This window comes from Caenorhabditis elegans, chromosome V, assembly GCF_000002985.6.
Source record: "Caenorhabditis elegans chromosome V".
In the NCBI taxonomy this organism is placed as follows: domain Eukaryota; kingdom Metazoa; phylum Nematoda; class Chromadorea; order Rhabditida; family Rhabditidae; genus Caenorhabditis; species Caenorhabditis elegans.
The window spans coordinates 13,967,574-13,987,112 of NC_003283.11; the positions used below are offsets into that span (position 1 = coordinate 13,967,574).

General features: G+C 34.9%; 4 protein-coding genes and 3 pseudogenes across 9 annotated transcripts; 3 read left to right on the forward strand and 4 right to left on the reverse strand.

The window, feature by feature from the left end:
* Positions 1-292: 292 nt before the first annotated feature.
* Positions 293-2,280, reverse strand: R10D12.15 (Glycoside hydrolase family 19 catalytic domain-containing protein; the record flags this gene model as incomplete). Of its 2 annotated transcripts, none has more annotated exons than NM_074071.3 (5): positions 293-549; positions 734-1,389; positions 1,593-1,687; positions 1,745-2,031; positions 2,214-2,280. In NM_074071.3, 5 exons carry the CDS (start codon positions 2,278-2,280, stop codon positions 293-295), a joined length of 1,362 nt encoding a protein of 453 aa, NP_506472.1. The 2 variants fall into 2 exon arrangements, with proteins under 2 accessions (NP_506472.1, NP_001294699.1); NM_001307770.1 differs by having other exon boundaries at positions 1,745-2,037.
* Positions 2,281-3,230: 950 nt separating this feature from the next.
* On the reverse strand, positions 3,231-4,467 carry T26F2.5 (annotated as a pseudogene). Its single transcript has 4 exons — positions 4,303-4,467; positions 3,927-4,257; positions 3,508-3,642; positions 3,231-3,463 (listed from the first exon to the last, which is right to left on the reverse strand). Coding segments are annotated over exons 1-4 (864 nt in total).
* Positions 4,468-4,676: 209 nt separating this feature from the next.
* On the forward strand, positions 4,677-6,037 carry T26F2.4 (annotated as a pseudogene). The gene is made up of 5 exons: positions 4,677-4,732; positions 4,781-4,967; positions 5,013-5,343; positions 5,628-5,762; positions 5,807-6,037. Coding segments are annotated over exons 1-5 (940 nt in total).
* Positions 6,038-6,989: 952 nt separating this feature from the next.
* Positions 6,990-8,977, forward strand: T26F2.1 (Glycoside hydrolase family 19 catalytic domain-containing protein; the record flags this gene model as incomplete). Of its 2 annotated transcripts, none has more annotated exons than NM_001373152.1 (5): positions 6,990-7,056; positions 7,233-7,525; positions 7,583-7,677; positions 7,881-8,536; positions 8,721-8,977. In NM_001373152.1, 5 exons carry the CDS (start codon positions 6,990-6,992, stop codon positions 8,975-8,977), a joined length of 1,368 nt encoding a protein of 455 aa, NP_001360372.1. The 2 variants fall into 2 exon arrangements, with proteins under 2 accessions (NP_001360372.1, NP_506473.1); NM_074072.1 differs by having other exon boundaries at positions 7,239-7,525.
* A 2,911-nt stretch (positions 8,978-11,888) lies between these two features.
* Positions 11,889-13,164, reverse strand: eol-1 (Decapping nuclease). Its single transcript, NM_001129551.5, has 5 exons — positions 13,084-13,164; positions 12,848-13,034; positions 12,470-12,800; positions 12,273-12,421; positions 11,889-12,225 (listed from the first exon to the last, which is right to left on the reverse strand). Exons 1-5 carry the CDS (start codon positions 13,137-13,139, stop codon positions 11,998-12,000), a joined length of 951 nt encoding a protein of 316 aa, NP_001123023.1. The 5' UTR covers positions 13,140-13,164; the 3' UTR covers positions 11,889-11,997.
* Positions 13,165-13,994: 830 nt separating this feature from the next.
* Positions 13,995-15,398, reverse strand: T26F2.2 (annotated as a pseudogene). Its single transcript has 5 exons — positions 15,343-15,398; positions 15,108-15,294; positions 14,655-14,978; positions 14,262-14,410; positions 13,995-14,219 (listed from the first exon to the last, which is right to left on the reverse strand). Coding segments are annotated over exons 1-5 (941 nt in total).
* Positions 15,399-17,554: 2,156 nt separating this feature from the next.
* end-1 (GATA-type domain-containing protein) lies at positions 17,555-19,501 on the forward strand. Its single transcript, NM_074074.3, has 4 exons — positions 17,555-17,774; positions 18,364-18,536; positions 18,585-18,685; positions 19,247-19,501. Exons 1-4 carry the CDS (start codon positions 17,564-17,566, stop codon positions 19,425-19,427), a joined length of 666 nt encoding a protein of 221 aa, NP_506475.1. The 5' UTR covers positions 17,555-17,563; the 3' UTR covers positions 19,428-19,501.
* Positions 19,502-19,539: the final 38 nt, after the last annotated feature.

The window sequence follows — 19,539 nt, forward strand, 5'->3', positions numbered from 1 at the left end:
GTGAACGTAAAACAATTATCAGAGGCCTTGGATTTTTAATATCAGAAAAACTTAACTTTTCGGAACATTGGAAAAAGTCAATAAATCTAGCGAAATTTCAGCTGGGTCAACATATTCAATCCGTACAGTACCTCCAATCCGAAACTATAGTTAAGGATTCAGCGTTCAAGTGAATGAGCACGATAATAAATGAGGGTTTGCCGGAAAATTTCGGTTGAAAAAAGTGGCAATGAAAGTGGAAATGATTGCGAATGAAATTATATTTATTACAAGAACCAAACAAATCAATGAATCAATAATTAAGGCATAATGAATTTTTTTTATCCATGAAATACATTGATGGATTTGCATAAACAGTTTCAATACATTTCTTGCGATTCAAATCGTTTTGAGCAACAAAACTGGCTGGGTAATAGTTTGGATCAAAATAATACACGAGTCCTCCGTAACTTGCAGGAGCACAGTCACATCGTTCTGGTTTCCAGGATGAACTCCAATCAGGTTGATAACTCTGATAGTGGGGTATCGCATTAAGTTTCACTGGCATTTCTGTGAAATTTGTATATTATAGGAGGAAATTTTAAGGCGTTCAACTCTGGTGATAATAGAGAAAAAAAATTTGAAACAGAAAAATGAGGCAATTTTTCGTGGACAAGTAAGAAAGTTTCTGGAAACTTCTAGTGCATTTTGGAATAAAAAAAATAGAAAACTTGTTGGGAAAATGGTAACCTACTTCCACAAGACAGTGTATGTTCAGGTCCAACAGGGGAGCCAAAGTATCCATTGAACCACTTGAATGCCTTGATTCTTCTTGATTCTCCTGGTCCTCCTGGATTTTTTGAATCTTCTCCAGAACATTCATTATTAATGATTAATGAAGTTGGTCCAAAGATTGGCCCATCATATCCAGCTGCTGAATTCTGTGCACCACTATTCCAGTTTCCCATTAAAATATCATGCATTGCTGGTTTTGGTGGTTGAGGTGTCATGTAGAACCAAAGAGAAGCCATAATCGCAAGTGGTGGATCCATTTTAGTCATTACAAGATTTGGTTCTTTCAATAAGTCAACTGTAATATTTACAGATTTCAACCAATCTTGGAACTGCCCGTAGTTGTAGTTATACGAAATTTGAATTCCTCCTCTTCCAAAATAGCATCCTTTATATGGAGCAGCAGGGTTTGAAATTGTTGAATTGGAGCAGGGATAGAAAAAGGTAATCTGATCAGAAGCAGAACAGTAACGACCAGCAGATGTACATGAATTTCCATCAGTTGGAGAGTGACCAGGTGTTTCTGGGTTTAAAAAGTTACTTGACGGTCCACCTTCAAACCAGTTATAAAATCCTCCGCGGTAGAAACAATTGGATGCCTCTTGATCGGGAAGCGCGCTGGAAATTATTGTCATGACTAAATGTTACCCTAAGAAATTCGTAAAACTGTTCTAAAGTTTTTAAAGGAAAAAAATATACAAAATTTAGTATTTTTTCTAGAAGTAAGAGTTTTATTTGGCAATTTCAACACGTTTGATTTCATTTGCAGTAAAATCTCTACGGACGATACAGTACTCCATCTTTAACTATATAAAACTTACGTATAAAGATAGTTGTTGTTTTCTCCAGTTTCTTGAATTGCATGGGCAAAGAAGGCAGCCAAATCTCGTTTTTTATTCTCGTCCGCAGTATACACCTGGAAGTTATTCAGTTAATACGAAAATTTTCATAGTTATTAGTTTAGATTTCGTACCGTGTTATTCACATTAAGAGAAGTTCCAAACTCTGGAAAATATCTGGATGCAATTTTAAAAGCATCGTAAGAATATGGCCAGCAGCTCGACGGACCCCATCCAAGATTTGCGAATGGAAACAAGTCTTCAAACATTTCTCTGGTGAACCAGGATTCTAGCTGAGAAGCTGGCTTATTGTTTGGGTCACTAGGTATAGTGCATGACTTTGGTGGTCCCTTTCCAAATTTTGCTGCTTTTGGACATGAACTCGCGTTTCCAAAAAGACCAACAGATGCATTTGCACCGTCTGAAACTGTAAAATGCGATTAAAAAGTCATATTAACGTGCAAAATACAGAAACAAAGTTTGAATTTGATATTCGAAATTTCACAAGTTGAGTATACTTGCGGGCTTTCTTGCGAAACCCAACTTTTCGATTTGAAGAAAATCAAAGAAACTTTATATACCCTAAAATTCATTAGATCTTACTGAATGCGTTGGCCGGTAGAGACAAATTAAATGCGATGAGAAGAAATGCGACGAATTGCGCCGACATCATCTGAAATTCAAAATATCGAAAAGCTTAAGGGAAAATACAGAAAATAGAAAAAAAAACTTGTTGGAGTAGACTGATTCAGTTATGAGTAGAAGCTTCTTTTATAGTAGAAAACTGTCTACTGTACCCTGAAACTCTTACTGATCAAGAAACAGTTATCATCCAATAACATTGAACTTTACTGAAATTGTTATGAGACACTTGACAATGTTATTATCTATCAAAAGTAGTATTCACAAGTAGTCCTCAAATTATACTCTGTGAATAATAGAAAGTTTTAATGTTGAAAAGTGTGACATTAAACGGATTTTACAATACAGTATTAAGGAGAAATAGAAAAATTATGTATACGACTATAGTCCTAGGACATAACGCTAGGACAAATAATTTCATGAGACAGTTTTTCCTGAGCCGGATGTGTAGCATTTAAGTTATTCATTTATTTGCAAATACAAGACACTCCCTTCCTCGCTTGGTCTTTGAAGATCCTGTCAAAATACTTTTCTGTAACGTTTGTGCAATTCACTAATTTTTCAATGAAAAATTCGGTTTACGTCACACTTCAAACCATCAAATTTTCTAATATTCACAGAGTTTAATTGAAGGGCTACATTTGAATAGCACTTTTTATTGTTAATAACATTGTCAGGTGTCTCGATAATCATAACAATTTTAAGGAAGTTCAATGTTATTCGATGTTCAATGTTATTCATCTGTTGATTTCCATTTTCTTTGTTTTTTCGATCCGTAATGTACCGTAATGGTAAGTAAACGTGTGCAAAGTTTTTGTTTCCTTGAAACTTTGTTCATTCACATCACAAACTGGCTCGTTGGGACTTGTGAAAGAAACAATTAATGTTTGAAAAAGTAAACATATAAAATTCATTCAAAATATTGATGGAATCATTGAAACACTTGGCAAGCATTGAAAAAATGTAATACAATTAAAAAATTACTCCTCGAAATATTCCAGGAAAGACGAAGAGAGAACGAAATTCCAGTTTTCAGCATTTGTGTTTTCGTATCGAAAATGTTCCCCAACAATTTTAACAGAAATAGTTTGATCATCATATGGAAGCTTTGACTTGATCGTACTGAGCACGGTGACCAGTCGTGCGAGGCAACGCTGAACACCCCATTTTACATCCATCATGGGAATATCGTTTGTTTTGATTGTGTCAACCTGAAATTTTTGATGATTTAAATATAAATTGAGTATGAGCCAACTTGGTAGACAAAGTTTTTTTGGTCTTTGCGGCCAATCAGGATGGTTGGAACATTTCCAAGGAACGATTGGAAGTAGTGTTTCTGGCTGTTCCAGTGTAACCATTTACGTTGCTTTTATTTCCACAAATTCATCATCTGTAAATGATAGTACTGATTAATTTTTTGTTTCTAGCAAATTTCTCCATGATTGTGATATTTAACAGAGCATTATGAACCGAGGCTCAAGATAGAAAGGAATCGAAGTATTTTTTACATGTCAAAAACTGTCCGAGTCGGATTTCGAGAATAGTCAAACATTTTGAACTTCGAGAAAAAAGCAAGATTTTTTTGGTTTGGTTTTCATAGTGAGACCCGGAAGATGTCAAAATAAAAAAATTCTACAATGGATAGTGTCTAATACTCAATAATTCAAAACTTACTTTTGTCAATCGCATCAACTTCAGAAGCGTAATAGACTTTTATTGTTTCGTTCCTGGTTTCAAAAGACGTTCGGAGTACCACTTTTGAGCATGTCGCATTTGACACCTTTTCGTTTGGATTATGGTGGTTTCCCAAGTCATTAAGAGTCATGTACTTCTCAAAGTTATACCCTGCTCCGCAATTATCTATATAGGACTTTCCGAGCTTGTGGAGAAATATTACTCCATTCTTGCGGAGAACTACAATTTCAAACGGTGTTTGGTTATAATTTGACGCTGTTGCAATTTTTGTCAAAATGGATCGGTTTGAAAAAATATCGGCGCCGATTGTCTGAAATCTTCCATACTTTTAGAATCAAGAAAAACTAATGTGTACCTCTTTCAATGAAGTTCCTCGTTTAGCAGTTTTTCGTGTGAAGTCACAAATGGATTCATAAATATCTCCATCTCCCTCGTCTTTGAAGCGCTCACATCCAAGGGTGAGATCCAGAGGATCTTTCAACAGACCAAAAAGATCAGGATTTTCATTTAAACGATTTGCCTACTTTGCCAAAACCCTAACTACTTCAAGTTAAAAAACAATTTTTTTGCACCATTATTTTTAAAATAGTCGTGGTGGGCTCACTTTTTTTAGTATTAATTTTACCGCGATTTGTGTGTTCTCCTCGCTTTATATCTTTTACCTTTCAACATTTTGTCAAATCTTGATTTTTGTATCATTTCAGAATAGTCTCATCAATACCATAAAAAATGGAAGTTCAGCTCAAATTCGAGCACGTTGGGACTTACTTCAAGCAACGTGATAAGTGAGTTTCTAGGCTTCAAGTGAATTAAACGAATATAAACATTTATAGGACTGCAATCCCCGGACAGCTCCCAAATCGTTTAAATGAAAATCCTGATCTTTTTGGTCTGTTGAAAGATCCTCTGGATCTCACCTTTGGATATGAGCGCTTCAAAGACGAGGGAGATGGAGATATTTATGAATCCATTTGTGACTTCACACGAAAAACTGCTAAACGAGGAACTTCATTGAAAGAGGTACACATTAGTTTTTCTTGATTCTAAAAGTATGGAAGATTTCAGACAATCGGCGCCGATATTTTTTCAAACCGATCCATTTTGACAAAAATTGCAACAGCGTCAAATTATAACCAAACACCGTTTGAAATTGTAGTTCTCCGCAAGAATGGAGTAATATTTCTCCACAAGCTCGGAAAGTCCTATATAGATAATTGCGGAGCAGGGTATAACTTTGAGAAGTACATGACTCTTAATGACTTGGGAAACCACCATAATCCAAACGAAAAGGTGTCAAATGCGACATGCTCAAAAGTGGTACTCCGAACGTCTTTTGAAACCAGGAACGAAACAATAAAAGTCTATTACGCTTCTGAAGTTGATGCGATTGACAAAAGTAAGTTTTGAATTATTGAGTATTAGACACTATCCATTGTAGAATTTTTTTATTTTGACATCTTCCGGGTCTCACTATGAAAACCAAACCAAAAAAATCTTGCTTTTTTCTCGAAGTTCAAAATGTTTGACTATTCTCGAAATCCGACTCGGACAGTTTTTGACATGTAAAAAATACTTCGATTCCTTTCTATCTTGAGCCTCGGTTCATAATGCTCTGTTAAATATCACAATCATGGAGAAATTTGCTAGAAACAAAAAATTAATCAGTACTATCATTTACAGATGATGAATTTGTGGAAATAAAAGCAACGTAAATGGTTACACTGGAACAGCCAGAAACACTACTTCCAATCGTTCCTTGGAAATGTTCCAACCATCCTGATTGGCCGCAAAGACCAAAAAAACTTTGTCTACCAAGTTGGCTCATACTCAATTTATATTTAAATCATCAAAAATTTCAGGTTGACACAATCAAAACAAACGATATTCCCATGATGGATGTAAAATGGGGTGTTCAGCGTTGCCTCGCACGACTGGTCACCGTGCTCAGTACGATCAAGTCAAAGCTTCCATATGATGATCAAACTATTTCTGTTAAAATTGTTGGGGAACATTTTCGATACGAAAACACAAATGCTGAAAACTGGAATTTCGTTCTCTCTTCGTCTTTCCTGGAATATTTCGAGGAGTAATTTTTTAATTGTATTACATTTTTTCAATGCTTGCCAAGTGTTTCAATGATTCCATCAATATTTTGAATGAATTTTATATGTTTACTTTTTCAAACATTAATTGTTTCTTTCACAAGTCCCAACGAGCCAGTTTGTGATGTGAATGAACAAAGTTTCAAGGAAACAAAAACTTTGCACACGTTTACTTACCATTACGGTACATTACGGATCGAAAAAACAAAGAAAATGGAAATCAACAGATGAATAACATTGAACATCGAATAACATTGAACTTCCTTAAAATTGTTATGATTATCGAGACACCTGACAATGTTATTAACAATAAAAAGTGCTATTCAAATGTAGCCCTTCAATTAAACTCTGTGAATATTAGAAAATTTGATGGTTTGAAGTGTGACGTAAACCGAATTTTTCATTGAAAAATTAGTGAATTGCACAAACGTTACAGAAAAGTATTTTGACAGGATCTTCAAAGACCAAGCGAGGAAGGGAGTGTCTTGTATTTGCAAATAAATGAATAACTTAAATGCTACACATCCGGCTCAGGAAAAACTGTCTCATGAAATTATTTGTCCTAGCGTTATGTCCTAGGACTATAGTCGTATACATAATTTTTCTATTTCTCCTTAATACTGTATTGTAAAATCCGTTTAATGTCACACTTTTCAACATTAAAACTTTCTATTATTCACAGAGTATAATTTGAGGACTACTTGTGAATACTACTTTTGATAGATAATAACATTGTCAAGTGTCTCATAACAATTTCAGTAAAGTTCAATGTTATTGGATGATAACTGTTTCTTGATCAGTAAGAGTTTCAGGGTACAGTAGACAGTTTTCTACTATAAAAGAAGCTTCTACTCATAACTGAATCAGTCTACTCCAACAAGTTTTTTTTTCTATTTTCTGTATTTTCCCTTAAGCTTTTCGATATTTTGAATTTCAGATGATGTCGGCGCAATTCGTCGCATTTCTTCTCATCGCATTTAATTTGTCTCTACCGGCCAACGCATTCAGTAAGATCTAATGAATTTTAGGGTATATAAAGTTTCTTTGATTTTCTTCAAATCGAAAAGTTGGGTTTCGCAAGAAAGCCCGCAAGTATACTCAACTTGTGAAATTTCGAATATCAAATTCAAACTTTGTTTCTGTATTTTGCACGTTAATATGACTTTTTAATCGCATTTTACAGTTTCAGACGGTGCAAATGCATCTGTTGGTCTTTTTGGAAACGCGAGTTCATGTCCAAAAGCAGCAAAATTTGGAAAGGGACCACCAAAGTCATGCACTATACCTAGTGACCCAAACAATAAGCCAGCTTCTCAGCTAGAATCCTGGTTCACCAGAGAAATGTTTGAAGACTTGTTTCCATTCGCAAATCTTGGATGGGGTCCGTCGAGCTGCTGGCCATATTCTTACGATGCTTTTAAAATTGCATCCAGATATTTTCCAGAGTTTGGAACTTCTCTTAATGTGAATAACACGGTACGAAATCTAAACTAATAACTATGAAAATTTTCGTATTAACTGAATAACTTCCAGGTGTATACTGCGGACGAGAATAAAAAACGAGATTTGGCTGCCTTCTTTGCCCATGCAATTCAAGAAACTGGAGAAAACAACAACTATCTTTATACGTAAGTTTTATATAGTTAAAGATGGAGTACTGTATCGTCCGTAGAGATTTTACTGCAAATGAAATCAAACGTGTTGAAATTGCCAAATAAAACTCTTACTTCTAGAAAAAATACTAAATTTTGTATATTTTTTTCCTTTAAAAACTTTAGAACAGTTTTACGAATTTCTTAGGGTAACATTTAGTCATGACAATAATTTCCAGCGCGCTTCCCGATCAAGAGGCATCCAATTGTTTCTACCGCGGAGGATTTTATAACTGGTTTGAAGGTGGACCGTCAAGTAACTTTTTAAACCCAGAAACACCTGGTCACTCTCCAACTGATGGAAATTCATGTACATCTGCTGGTCGTTACTGTTCTGCTTCTGATCAGATTACCTTTTTCTATCCCTGCTCCAATTCAACAATTTCAAACCCTGCTGCTCCATATAAAGGATGCTATTTTGGAAGAGGAGGAATTCAAATTTCGTATAACTACAACTACGGGCAGTTCCAAGATTGGTTGAAATCTGTAAATATTACAGTTGACTTATTGAAAGAACCAAATCTTGTAATGACTAAAATGGATCCACCACTTGCGATTATGGCTTCTCTTTGGTTCTACATGACACCTCAACCACCAAAACCAGCAATGCATGATATTTTAATGGGAAACTGGAATAGTGGTGCACAGAATTCAGCAGCTGGATATGATGGGCCAATCTTTGGACCAACTTCATTAATCATTAATAATGAATGTTCTGGAGAAGATTCAAAAAATCCAGGAGGACCAGGAGAATCAAGAAGAATCAAGGCATTCAAGTGGTTCAATGGATACTTTGGCTCCCCTGTTGGACCTGAACATACACTGTCTTGTGGAAGTAGGTTACCATTTTCCCAACAAGTTTTCTATTTTTTTTATTCCAAAATGCACTAGAAGTTTCCAGAAACTTTCTTACTTGTCCACGAAAAATTGCCTCATTTTTCTGTTTCAAATTTTTTTTCTCTATTATCACCAGAGTTGAACGCCTTAAAATTTCCTCCTATAATATACAAATTTCACAGAAATGCCAGTGAAACTTAATGCGATACCCCACTATCAGAGTTATCAACCTGATTGGAGTTCATCCTGGAAACCAGAACGATGTGACTGTGCTCCTGCAAGTTACGGAGGACTCGTGTATTATTTTGATCCAAACTATTACCCAGCCAGTTTTGTTGCTCAAAACGATTTGAATCGCAAGAAATGTATTGAAACTGTTTATGCAAATCCATCAATGTATTTCATGGATAAAAAAAATTCATTATGCCTTAATTATTGATTCATTGATTTGTTTGGTTCTTGTAATAAATATAATTTCATTCGCAATCATTTCCACTTTCATTGCCACTTTTTTCAACCGAAATTTTCCGGCGAACCCTCATTTATTATCGTGCTCATTCACTTGAACGCTGAATCCTTAACTATAGTTTCGGATTGGAGGTACTGTACGGATTGAATATGTTGACCCAGCTGAAATTTCGCTAGATTTATTGACTTTTTCCAATGTTCCGAAAAGTTAAGTTTTTCTGATATTAAAAATCCAAGGCCTCTGATAATTGTTTTACGTTCACCGTCTAAGTGGTAATTAAAATCTATTCTACGTTTTTCTAGTATGACTTGGACTGTCTTAAACCAATTTAGAGTGAGTTTTGCTTCTCTTGTATGAGAACTTGAGAAGTGGGAACATCTGGAAAAAAAACTCTGAGGAATGTTCGGTGATATTTCGTGTTTTTCCCATGTCAATGGAATTGAAACAGTCTAAATTGATGTACATGACAAAGATAGTCTCTTAAGTTTTGGAACAAGAGTAAGAGACTCGGCAACAATATTTGTTTTAGATTTTTTACAATTTTCAATCAAAGTTTTGATAAATTGCCAAATCTAAGAACAGTAAAATTTAGAACAACAACTCAACAAAGAGCTCACAAAGAGCTCAGTGATATTTCAGTACACCTAAATTATCAATAGAGTTTCAATATATACTCGTCACCCACTTTGATATATATGTACTCATTATCCTTTCAGAAACCGAAATTTCATTTTTACTAAAACTTCAATTATCACCCATTACTCCTACAGTTCTGTTTTGATAAATCGATTTTGAAGAAAAGTGATTTGCATTAATTCACCTTGTAGATTATATTTTCTTTGTTAGTTTGACTTTCAGAACTTATTGCTAAAACATGTGTGTTCAAATTTTTGGCAGAAATTGCTCACTCAATTCGCTTTTTTACTGGGTGGAAAAAACTAAATTTCTGAATCGAATACTCTGCATTTTTTCTGAAATACATTCTGGGCACTTATCAATGTTCAAAGCCTTGAATTCGAACATGAAGTATCTATTTTTGAAAAAAAATTCGAAAAATGGCTGGAAATTAATTTGATCACCTAGCAGCTAAGTACCCTTTCTGATTGACTTCAGGAGCGTTTGTATGTTATATCTACTCAATTTTAGAAGCAAGAAATATCGCATAATTTTATGAAGAGTGCCTTTCCATTTTTTCAGAAATTTTAATTCAAGAAAATGAGAGTATTCAACATTTCGATGTTAGGAAAAAATGATGGAAGCATGCAAATAACAATGAGAATGAATACACCAATAAGTGGGCGGGGTTTGCTACGCTTTCACACTTCTCGCAAAAGTGCGTTTTAAGACTGAGGAAGCCGGCGAAGCTCGATGAAAATCTTGCTGGAAGTGATCAAATTTTTTAATCAAAATTAAACAATCATATAAAATAATACATCGAACAAAAGTTGGTCCATTGAGAGTGAGTAAAAATTTGTTGCTTTAAAACTCGCTTGATTGAGTGAGCAATTTCTTTTTTTAATGTGACAATTGGAAACCGTAAAAAATGTATTCTCCATGAGACCTCACAAATGAAGAAGCTAAAAATTGTATTGCATAGTATCAGGAAACACTATATCCAATATTATGTGCATTTATAATTCAATTTTCATATAATTTTGCGTTTTTTAAAATTATATACTGATTTCATCGTTCCTTGGGTTGCCAAAAATTTGAACACACATGTTTTAGCAATAAGTTCTGAAAGTCAAACTAACAAAGAAAATATAATCTACAAGTTGAATTAATGCAATTCACTTTTCTTCAAAATCGATTTATCAAAACAGAAACAAATGGCAGCTTTTTTCAAACGGTCTCGGTTTGAATGATTCATCTCAAGTTGTGATTGTACAAAAATAACACTCGAGTTTAAAGTGCACATTTTCAATCATGGGGTAGGGTAGAAGACAAAGCATTGAGATGATTCATAAACGATCGTTTGACACTGTTGACATTGAGGAAAAAACTCTGAGAATTTGACACTGACCATCAGGAGAAATTTTTGTTTGTTCTAAAAGTATCGGAATAACATCTTCACAATTTGAACTTTGTTTAGTTGAAGAAGATATTTGTTAAAAAATCAACTTTAGAACTTAGAACTTTGTCTAAAAATTTAGCACACCAACACAAAGAAGCTCCGTTACTGAGTACTACGTGCCTACATAGGTACTAATGTGGTTCTGTATAATGTTTATTGGGAAGTCTAGGAGAACATTTCTCCGATTTTTTAAATACATTAAACTTATCGAGAAATTGAAACCAGCGTTTGCAACATTCTTATATCGCAAATAGGACAATTTTGGTAAGGTTCAAGTAATTTGGCCATCTGGGGTCTTTCGTAGTTCTACTTTGTTAAAAATGTTAACCATCTGTTTTAGAATTTTTTTTGTTTGAGAAAAAAATTGCAGCAAATCTTTTTTATGTTCAGAGAGTCTGACGTCACGATGATTGTGTAGAAAATCAATTATCAATTGTGAAATGTTGCCCCACTCTCAACGAGATATTGAGCCCGGACCAAAAGAGAAGGACACGTGTCCCAGCAGAGTCGTCAGCAGGTCAAAGCGAGTGAGCAGAGCTATTATACGGGGGAAACATTACCGATACAAGATGTGACGTTATGACCATTTGTCTACTGGAGGCTCCCTCTAGAACTCATGGGATATCATACGAATTCTCCCCTCCCCAGTTCATGTTGCAGGCCAAATGGCAAAAGGACCTCGTGCGCGTGATACAAGACAAAACCGTTGCAGTTTTTTCCTCAACACTTTGCGCATATATGTACATCCTGCTAACTCGCTGGGTCTGGAAACTGGAAGCAATGATTTCGTTAGAAAAGTTTTAAAAATTGATTAGGTAACTTTATTCAAGATAGAGGTTGATAGAATTATTGCAAATTTAATGGAAGCGTTGGAACAGTATGTAAATGAAAACAAATAACAAAAATTTGAAAACAATCACCGTTCGAAATACTCCAGGAAAGAAGGATGAATAAAATTCCAATCTTCAGCCTTTGCATTTTCGTAACTAATTTCACCATCAGCAATCTTAACAGAAATAGCTTGATCATCATCTGGAAGCTTTGACATGATTTTATTGAGCACTGTGAACAGCTGTGCAAGGCAATTCTGAACCTTCCACTTCACATCCATCTTCGGAATTTCGCTAGTTTTGATTTTGTCAACCTGAAATTTGAGTTGGAGAATTAAATGTAACATAAGAACTCACTTACCTGGTACACACAGTCATTTTGATCCTTTCGTCCAATTAGGATAGTTGGAACGTTTCCAAGGAACGATTGGAAGTAGTGCTTCTGGCTGTTCCAGTGTAACCATTTACCATGATCCGATTTGGTAGATTTCATCTCCACGAAATTTCCATCTGTAGATACTTCTTTTAATTGTATTTACTCAATATTTCAAAACTTACTTTTGTCAACCGCATCAACTTCAGAAGCGTAATAGACTTTTATTGTTTCTTTTCTGCTTACGAAAGACGTTCGGAGAACAACTTTTGAGCAAGTCGCATTTGATACCTTTTCGTTTGGATTGTGGGGATGTCCTACTTCGTTCAGGGTCATATACTTTTCAAAATTGTAGCCACCTCCATATTTGCCTTCATACGATTTCTCATTCTTGTAGAGAAAAATAACGCCGTTCTTCCGGAGCGCAATAATTTCAGAAGGCTCTCGATTAAATTTCGATGCTGTCGCTATTGTTGTCAGATTGGATCGGTTCGAGAAAATATCGGCGTCGATTGTCTGAAATTCTCAATTCTTTTAAACCATAAAGTCTATTTATGTTTTACCTCTTTCAAGGAAGTTCCTCGGTTGGCAGTTTTTCGTGTGAAGTCAAAAATGGATTCATAAACATCGCCACCTCCTTCGTCTTTGAAATCTTTACAGCCAAGAGAAAGAGCGAGAGGATATTTCAGCTTCCCATAAAGATCCGGATCATCATTCAGCCGATTTGGGAGTTTTCCTGGGATTGCTTTCCTGGAAAATGCAAATATTCGTTTATTATACATAATTCTTAGAAACTCACTTGTCATGTTGCTTGAAGTAAGTCCCGACTTGTTCGAATTTGACTTGAACTGCCATTTTTGATGCTGTAGTTGAGACAATTCTGAAATAATATTTTGGCAAGGGTGTGATAAAACAAGTGAAACACACAACTTGCGGCGAGCATAAATATTCCAAAAAGGAGGCGGGGTTTGCTATGCCTTCACATTTGTTGCGAAAGTTTGGTTTAAGACTGAGGAAACCAACGAAGTGAGGTTTTTGCTGGAATTGAATATGCTCTCTTATCATAAATAAACAATCATCGGTGTGTAATTCATTGAGGTCAACACAGAAATGGTTAGTGAGTAGAAAAAAATCTTTCAAATCTAACTCCTGCTTCGGTGGATAGTTTCATTTTTGAAATTTGACAAATGGATACCGTAAGGATGGTATTTTCTCACGAGACTTCACAATCGAAAAAACTAAAAATCGGATGAACTGGTAGCGAGAAACGATATTAACATGTACATTTGTAATTCAATTTGTTTTATTCATATATGTATGAAGTCACATTGACTTTTTCAATTACATGATACATATAGTATTTCTAAAATTGATCGAACATTTTAGTTTTCAGAATAAAACCAACCGTGTCTATGTGTTCTTACAGTAACCAACGATTAGATGGAGCAAATTCTTTTTAAAAAGGTAAAGTTGTCAAGCTGGCAATAATTATATCAAGAAAACAATCTAGAAAAATACATAATTTCAAATTATGTATTCTCTGGGAAGGCGAGTTGACCAGTTTGATCTTTTCTCGTACTACTGTTATGTTATTTCAATTGTGATAAAATATGTTCGAAGCATGAGGGTATTTATTCAACTTTTCAACCGGCAAAATTATTAGGAAACTGGGCAGATCTACAAGAGAAAAATAATAGCAATACAAAAGTACTACTCGAAATATTCCAGAAAAGAAGGATCTACAAAATTCCAATCTCCTGCGTTCGTACTCTCGTAAAAAATATGTTGACCGTTTAATTTAACAGAAATAGCTTCATCATCATACTGGAGCTTCGACTTGATAGTTGAGAGGACATTGAATAGCTTCTCCAAGCACACATTTGGATCCCATTTGACATCCATTTCAGGAATCTTGTTGGTCCAGTACGTATCGACCTAGAATTAAATCTTTTTTGTAGATCAGCAGTAAAAACTCACTCTCTGAACATAGTTGTCAAAGTTCTTTTGGCCAATAATGATGCATGGAACATTGCCAATATACGACTGAAAATAGTTTTTCAGACTATTTCGCTCCAACCACTTCCATTTTCCAAAAACCGTTGTTTTCAGCTCGACGAATTTCTTTTCTGTAAAAAATTAGCTACGTAAACAACGTATCTTATTGTAGAGTACTCTCGGACTTAACTTTAGTTTTTTACGTTACTATTCCCCATCTCATATGAGATGTGTAACCGCGATCGTACCGTTGACAGAATGAAAAGTAGGTTACGGTACGAAACGTGGCGAGATATATGCTATATAGATATAGATATTGTAGGAATGCATTTTTGTGAAAAACATATTATAATTAACAATAAATAAAAAACTTACTCGAGTTGATAGCATCTACTTCAGCTGCATAAAAGACTTTCAGTTTTTCATCGTCATTCTTGAATGTTGTTCGAAGAACGACCTTCGAGCATTCCGCATTCGAAACTTTCTCGTTCGGATTTCGAAGCTCTCCATCTTCATTCAACGTCATGTATTTTTCAAAATTATATCCCATTCCTTTATTCGGAGTATCCTTTTCGTTTTTATGCAGAAAAATGAATCATTTTTGCGAAGTGCAATGATTTCTGTTTTGACTGGATTGTAGGCAGAAGTTGCAAGTAATGTTAGAATATGACGATTTGAGAAGAAGTCTGCTCCGATCACCTTAAAATTATTACTTTAGTGCAAGTGGATGTTTCCAGTATTCATTTTTTAAACAGACATTTGAAGTCCCTCTCAGGTTTACGTCATTGCACGTTTTCCTTCTGTTTTCAATTTTACCTAGAAACATACCTTTGTCAACGGAGTTCCTCTTTCAGAAGTTTTCTTCACAAAATTGAAAATTGAATGGAATGAATCTCCCATTCCTTCATCACGGAACTCCTCACATCCTAGCATTAAATCAAGCGGCTCGTCCAGTTTTCCATAAAAGGATCGGAGTTCATTTAGTTGATTAGGAAGGCCACCGGGCTCTGCTGTCCTAAAAGAATATACATATGTATTTTTTTAAAGTATAGTTATTACTAACTTGTCTCGACGCTTATTAAAGGTTCCAACTTTCTGGAAATTGATGACCACTGGCATTTAGGAAGGAGCGAACTGTAAGAAACGAAAATTTAGGAAGTGCACATCGATTTAAACGCCATTGATAAGAAGCCAACGAAAATTAGAAGCTGATTAAAAAACAAAGATGGTGAGTAAGAGGTATAATAACAGCAGAGTTCGATGCATGTTTGTTACGCAACACCGTTGAACGCGTGTAAACGTCCCGCATTTTCTGTAGATCAAACCTAGTGTGTAGTTTGAACTTGTATGAGTGACGAAAAGGAGCGCCATTTGTAACCCAAAGGAGATCATTCCCTGAAGACTAGAGGAAAATTTGAAACTAAATATTCCGAGGGAAGATGAAGAAGTGCAAATTGTTAATGAATTTTTGGTTTTTTTTTTCAATTTGGGTCAACCATTTTATTTATTTTTCCGTTAATTTTTTTTGCTGGTAAATCACATAAAATTACTTAAAGGTGGGGTACCTAAATTGGAGACTTTGCTTTTTTAGACTCAAAATGGTCCAAAACTACCAAATTTCGTAATGAGACGTATTGAAAATTATTCAAAAAAAAGTTATGGCGCCTCAAAGTTTTGGAAAAATGACCTATTTTTAGCTAAAATCTCAAATTTTGGCTACTTCTCGGTGTCGCAGCGGTTGGAACTTAATTTTTATTAAATTATCATCCTTTAATGTACGTTTTGGCATTTTATTTCGTGTTATTTCATTTATTGAAATGCTTTTTCAGTCGATGCGGGCACAAACTTTTATCGTATTTGTACCCGCATCGACTGAAAAAGCATCTCAATCAACGAAATAACACCTAATAAATTGCCAAAACGTGCATTAAAAGACGATAATCAAATAAAAATTAAGTTCCAACCGCTGAGACACCGAGAAGTTGCCAAAATTTGAGATTTTAGCTAAAAACAGGCCATTTTTCCAAAACTTTGAGCGGGCATAACTTTTTTTGACACATTTTCAGAACGTCTTACGAAATTTGGTAGTTTCGGACCATTTTGGGTCTAAAAATGCAAAGTCTGCAATTTTTGTACCCCACCTTTAAGTTAAGTCGTAAAAAACATTTGTTTCAAGATACAGAAAAGTATTTTTGAAGGATATAAGATAAGATTTGCTCCTTTCCCCTTTTCTGAAACAATAGCTCCGTCTGTCGGAGAACAAAGCGTGCTTTTTAGAGGTGGATTCGATTTATGACTCTGGAGATAACTGTCTTCTATTAAGAAAAATATATCGGCGGAATATTTAAAATGGTTTCCAGTATATTATCTATTAGTATGACATGCAGTACGAATATATTTGTGAGCAAAGTTTCAATAGGAATTCCAAGTTTTCAAACTCATTTTTTCAACTGAAGATTACTAATTTTATCTTTACGGAGACTACAATTTTGACGGGTGTACATTTATGAAGAACTAAAAAATGATTTGAATATTTAAGTCATTTGAATAAAAGCAGTGTTGTAAAAAGTAATCAAGTTTTGCTTTTACTATGATATTCAAAAAGAAGAAATACAACTTTCAAGTCACGTTACCTCTTTTTGCAGATATTTCAGTTTTGAAATTATTGGCTTCCAGGGATCACTAAAAACTGCAATAATTTTTAAATTTTAATTGTTGCACCACAGCCATACTTGTTAGCAATGTTCATAAAATTCTACGAGAAACTGTTTTTTCGAGGGTATATCCAATTTCAATTGCAATAACCGATTCAATAATTTTAATAACCGATTACTCCAAATATTAAATTAGAAAAAATATTTGTGGTTATCGTTTTATTGTTAAGTTGCAACTGGTCAACCTTGTAGCTCTTTCCGTATCTTGTGGATTCCATTTTTAATAGAAAGAAAAGATTTTACATTGAAAAACTGTTAAGGCCTCAAAAATTATAATTTTTTGTGTGCTATCTTTAACATTTTTTACTTATTTGTAAGAAAAATATAAAACGATTGAGAACGTTCAGCCGGCACACTGAGACGGAAAAGTATACCTTTTGGCGGACAGGTTCTGTATTTCTTTGAACAATGCCAAGTTGAACTGTATACTTCCCGCCACACGAGTTCGAAGACCATCACCCTATACAGTTTGCTCCGCCCTACCTTAAATATAGGCGGAGCTTGCAAAGGGACCGACCATCAGTGCATAGAATCGTATCAAGAGTATCATTCTCATTTGTTATCTACAATATGTATCAATCGTCTTCTTCATCTCCATCTCCCCATCTTCCATATACCTATGGAGTCATTGACAAGGATGGAAATGTTCATTCCCATGAAATGCATTTTCCGGATAATCATGGAAATCCTTCGCCACTCGATGCTACACAAATGTACCAACAGGCTCCAGTTCAATATGGTGGTGGAGATCAATATTTTGATGATTTTGGGCAATACTTTGGTAAGGTTTAACTTTCTTTTTGGGAAATTCTCGCTTTTTTCGAGGCTTTATTAGCAAAATTAAAAGTAGGCATTTTGTTTTTAATTGCTTCAAGCACTTCAAATGAACCAAATACTTCATAATTTCCGAAAACTCAAAGCAATTTGGTTAAGTTGTTGAGCATTCCATGTGCATCTCATGAATTTGAATCCTCGAAGACTGAAATTCTACGCTGAATTTTATATAGATTTTTTAGACATTTTTAACATTTTGATAAATAATAATCAAGTTTATTTGAAAGTTTTTAAATTGAAAAATTCGATCATTCTGAGAAAACAGCCGGAGTTTGAATATTCGTTCTCCGCTGATTCCCTAGAAAATTCATCAAACGTTGGAATTTGAAAATTTTCTTTTTGAGTTGCTATATTTGGTTAAGATGCTACATAGGTTCTAGTCTTTGTAGTTTGTAGTTTTCGTAGTTTGTAGCCTGCAACGTCAAACTTCACACACAATAAGTAAAATTTGGTATAGTATTGGACTGTCGAAGTGTTGAAAATTTCAATTTTTAAAGAAGTGGAACCAAATATTTAGGCAATAATTAATTTTGCAGTTCAATCGTACGATCCAGCACAACAATCGACACCAGTGCATCCAATGTTTGGAAGTCTCGATATGATGAATTGCTACTCACAACAGTATCCCCAAATTGGACAAGACTATCAACAACAGGAAATCGAAAATATTCCACCAGTCTCTACAAATCGCAAAATTGTGAACAAAAAGGTTTGGTTTTCTTCACTTTCAGAATCATTTTTATTTTATCATTTTCAGCCCTCAACGTTCCACACGAACTCTGTCTGCTCCAATCCAAATTGTAGAACTCGTGAGACAACTCTATGGAGAAGAACTGATTCAGGAGCTATTGAGTGCAAGTGAGTTGAGGTTTTTGAAATTAAAAATGAATAAGATAGGTAGTTTTTATTTCAAAATAGAAAAAAAAATCAGTTTTGAATAATTCACTATTCTATTTTTTCAAGAAATTTAGTTGTTCCAAAAAAAATTCTCGAAAATTTTTTAACGACGTCCGTAATCTTAGCGGAGCCCCTGAGAGAAACATCATTTGTTTTTGAAGGCTAGTTCAGGCGAGGTGAGACGGGGGTTAGACGCCTGTTTGAAACCTGCCATGAATTCATAAATTTATCATTTTATGAAAATTAAATAAAGAAATGTGAAAAAATTCCGGTGTATTTTAGGAGAAGGCGTGGGTGAAGGCACGAGGCAGGCGGTGGTCGGCTTAAGGCCGGGCAGGCAGGCAGGGGTTTTGGAAGCTCTACTTTCTTAATGTTCTTGATTATTCTTCCTCCGAGACGTTTTCCAGGCGTCACCCCTAGGAACTCTCGTCCCAAATAAAATAAAAGATTTCAAAAATCTGTAAAAACTGAAAATACAATTGAGCGCATTTACAAACACACCACATTTAAAATTAATTTCAGCGGTTGCTCCCTGTACTTCCGAAAAAATGGGATTCAAAGACCAGCCGAGTTGTGCCGTAAAACAATAATGAAAAGAAACCGACGCCCACGTGCCGAAGTACAATCTCCAACACCAGAAGACTCGAAACTATGTCATAATACTACTCCACTACAGAACATTCCATCACAACATTTCTCTTAAATTTATCTTATCTTTTTATGTGTATGCTCCTTTGTTCCTTTTGATGATCTCTAAATGAATGTGACAGTTCTACTGATAAGCTCTTTTTGTGTGCTACCAATCAGGGGAACTC

Excerpts from the sequence above, each read along its gene's own strand:
- eol-1 (NM_001129551.5), bottom strand. The coding sequence starts at position 13,139 with ATGGCAGTTCAAGTCAAATTCGAACAAGTCGGGACTTACTTCAAGCAA. Across the intron at positions 12,801-12,847 it reads GAGGAACTTCCTTGAAAGAG|ACAATCGACGCCGATATTTT; the intron begins GTAAAACATAAA and ends TGAGAATTTCAG. Across the intron at positions 12,422-12,469 it reads AGTTGATGCGGTTGACAAAA|ATGGAAATTTCGTGGAGATG; the intron begins GTAAGTTTTGAA and ends AAGTATCTACAG.
- end-1 (NM_074074.3), top strand. The coding sequence starts at position 17,564 with ATGTATCAATCGTCTTCTTCATCTCCATCTCCCCATCTTCCATATACC. Across the intron at positions 18,537-18,584 it reads GCAAAATTGTGAACAAAAAG|CCCTCAACGTTCCACACGAA; the intron begins GTTTGGTTTTCT and ends TATCATTTTCAG. Across the intron at positions 18,686-19,246 it reads TCAGGAGCTATTGAGTGCAA|CGGTTGCTCCCTGTACTTCC; the intron begins GTGAGTTGAGGT and ends AATTAATTTCAG.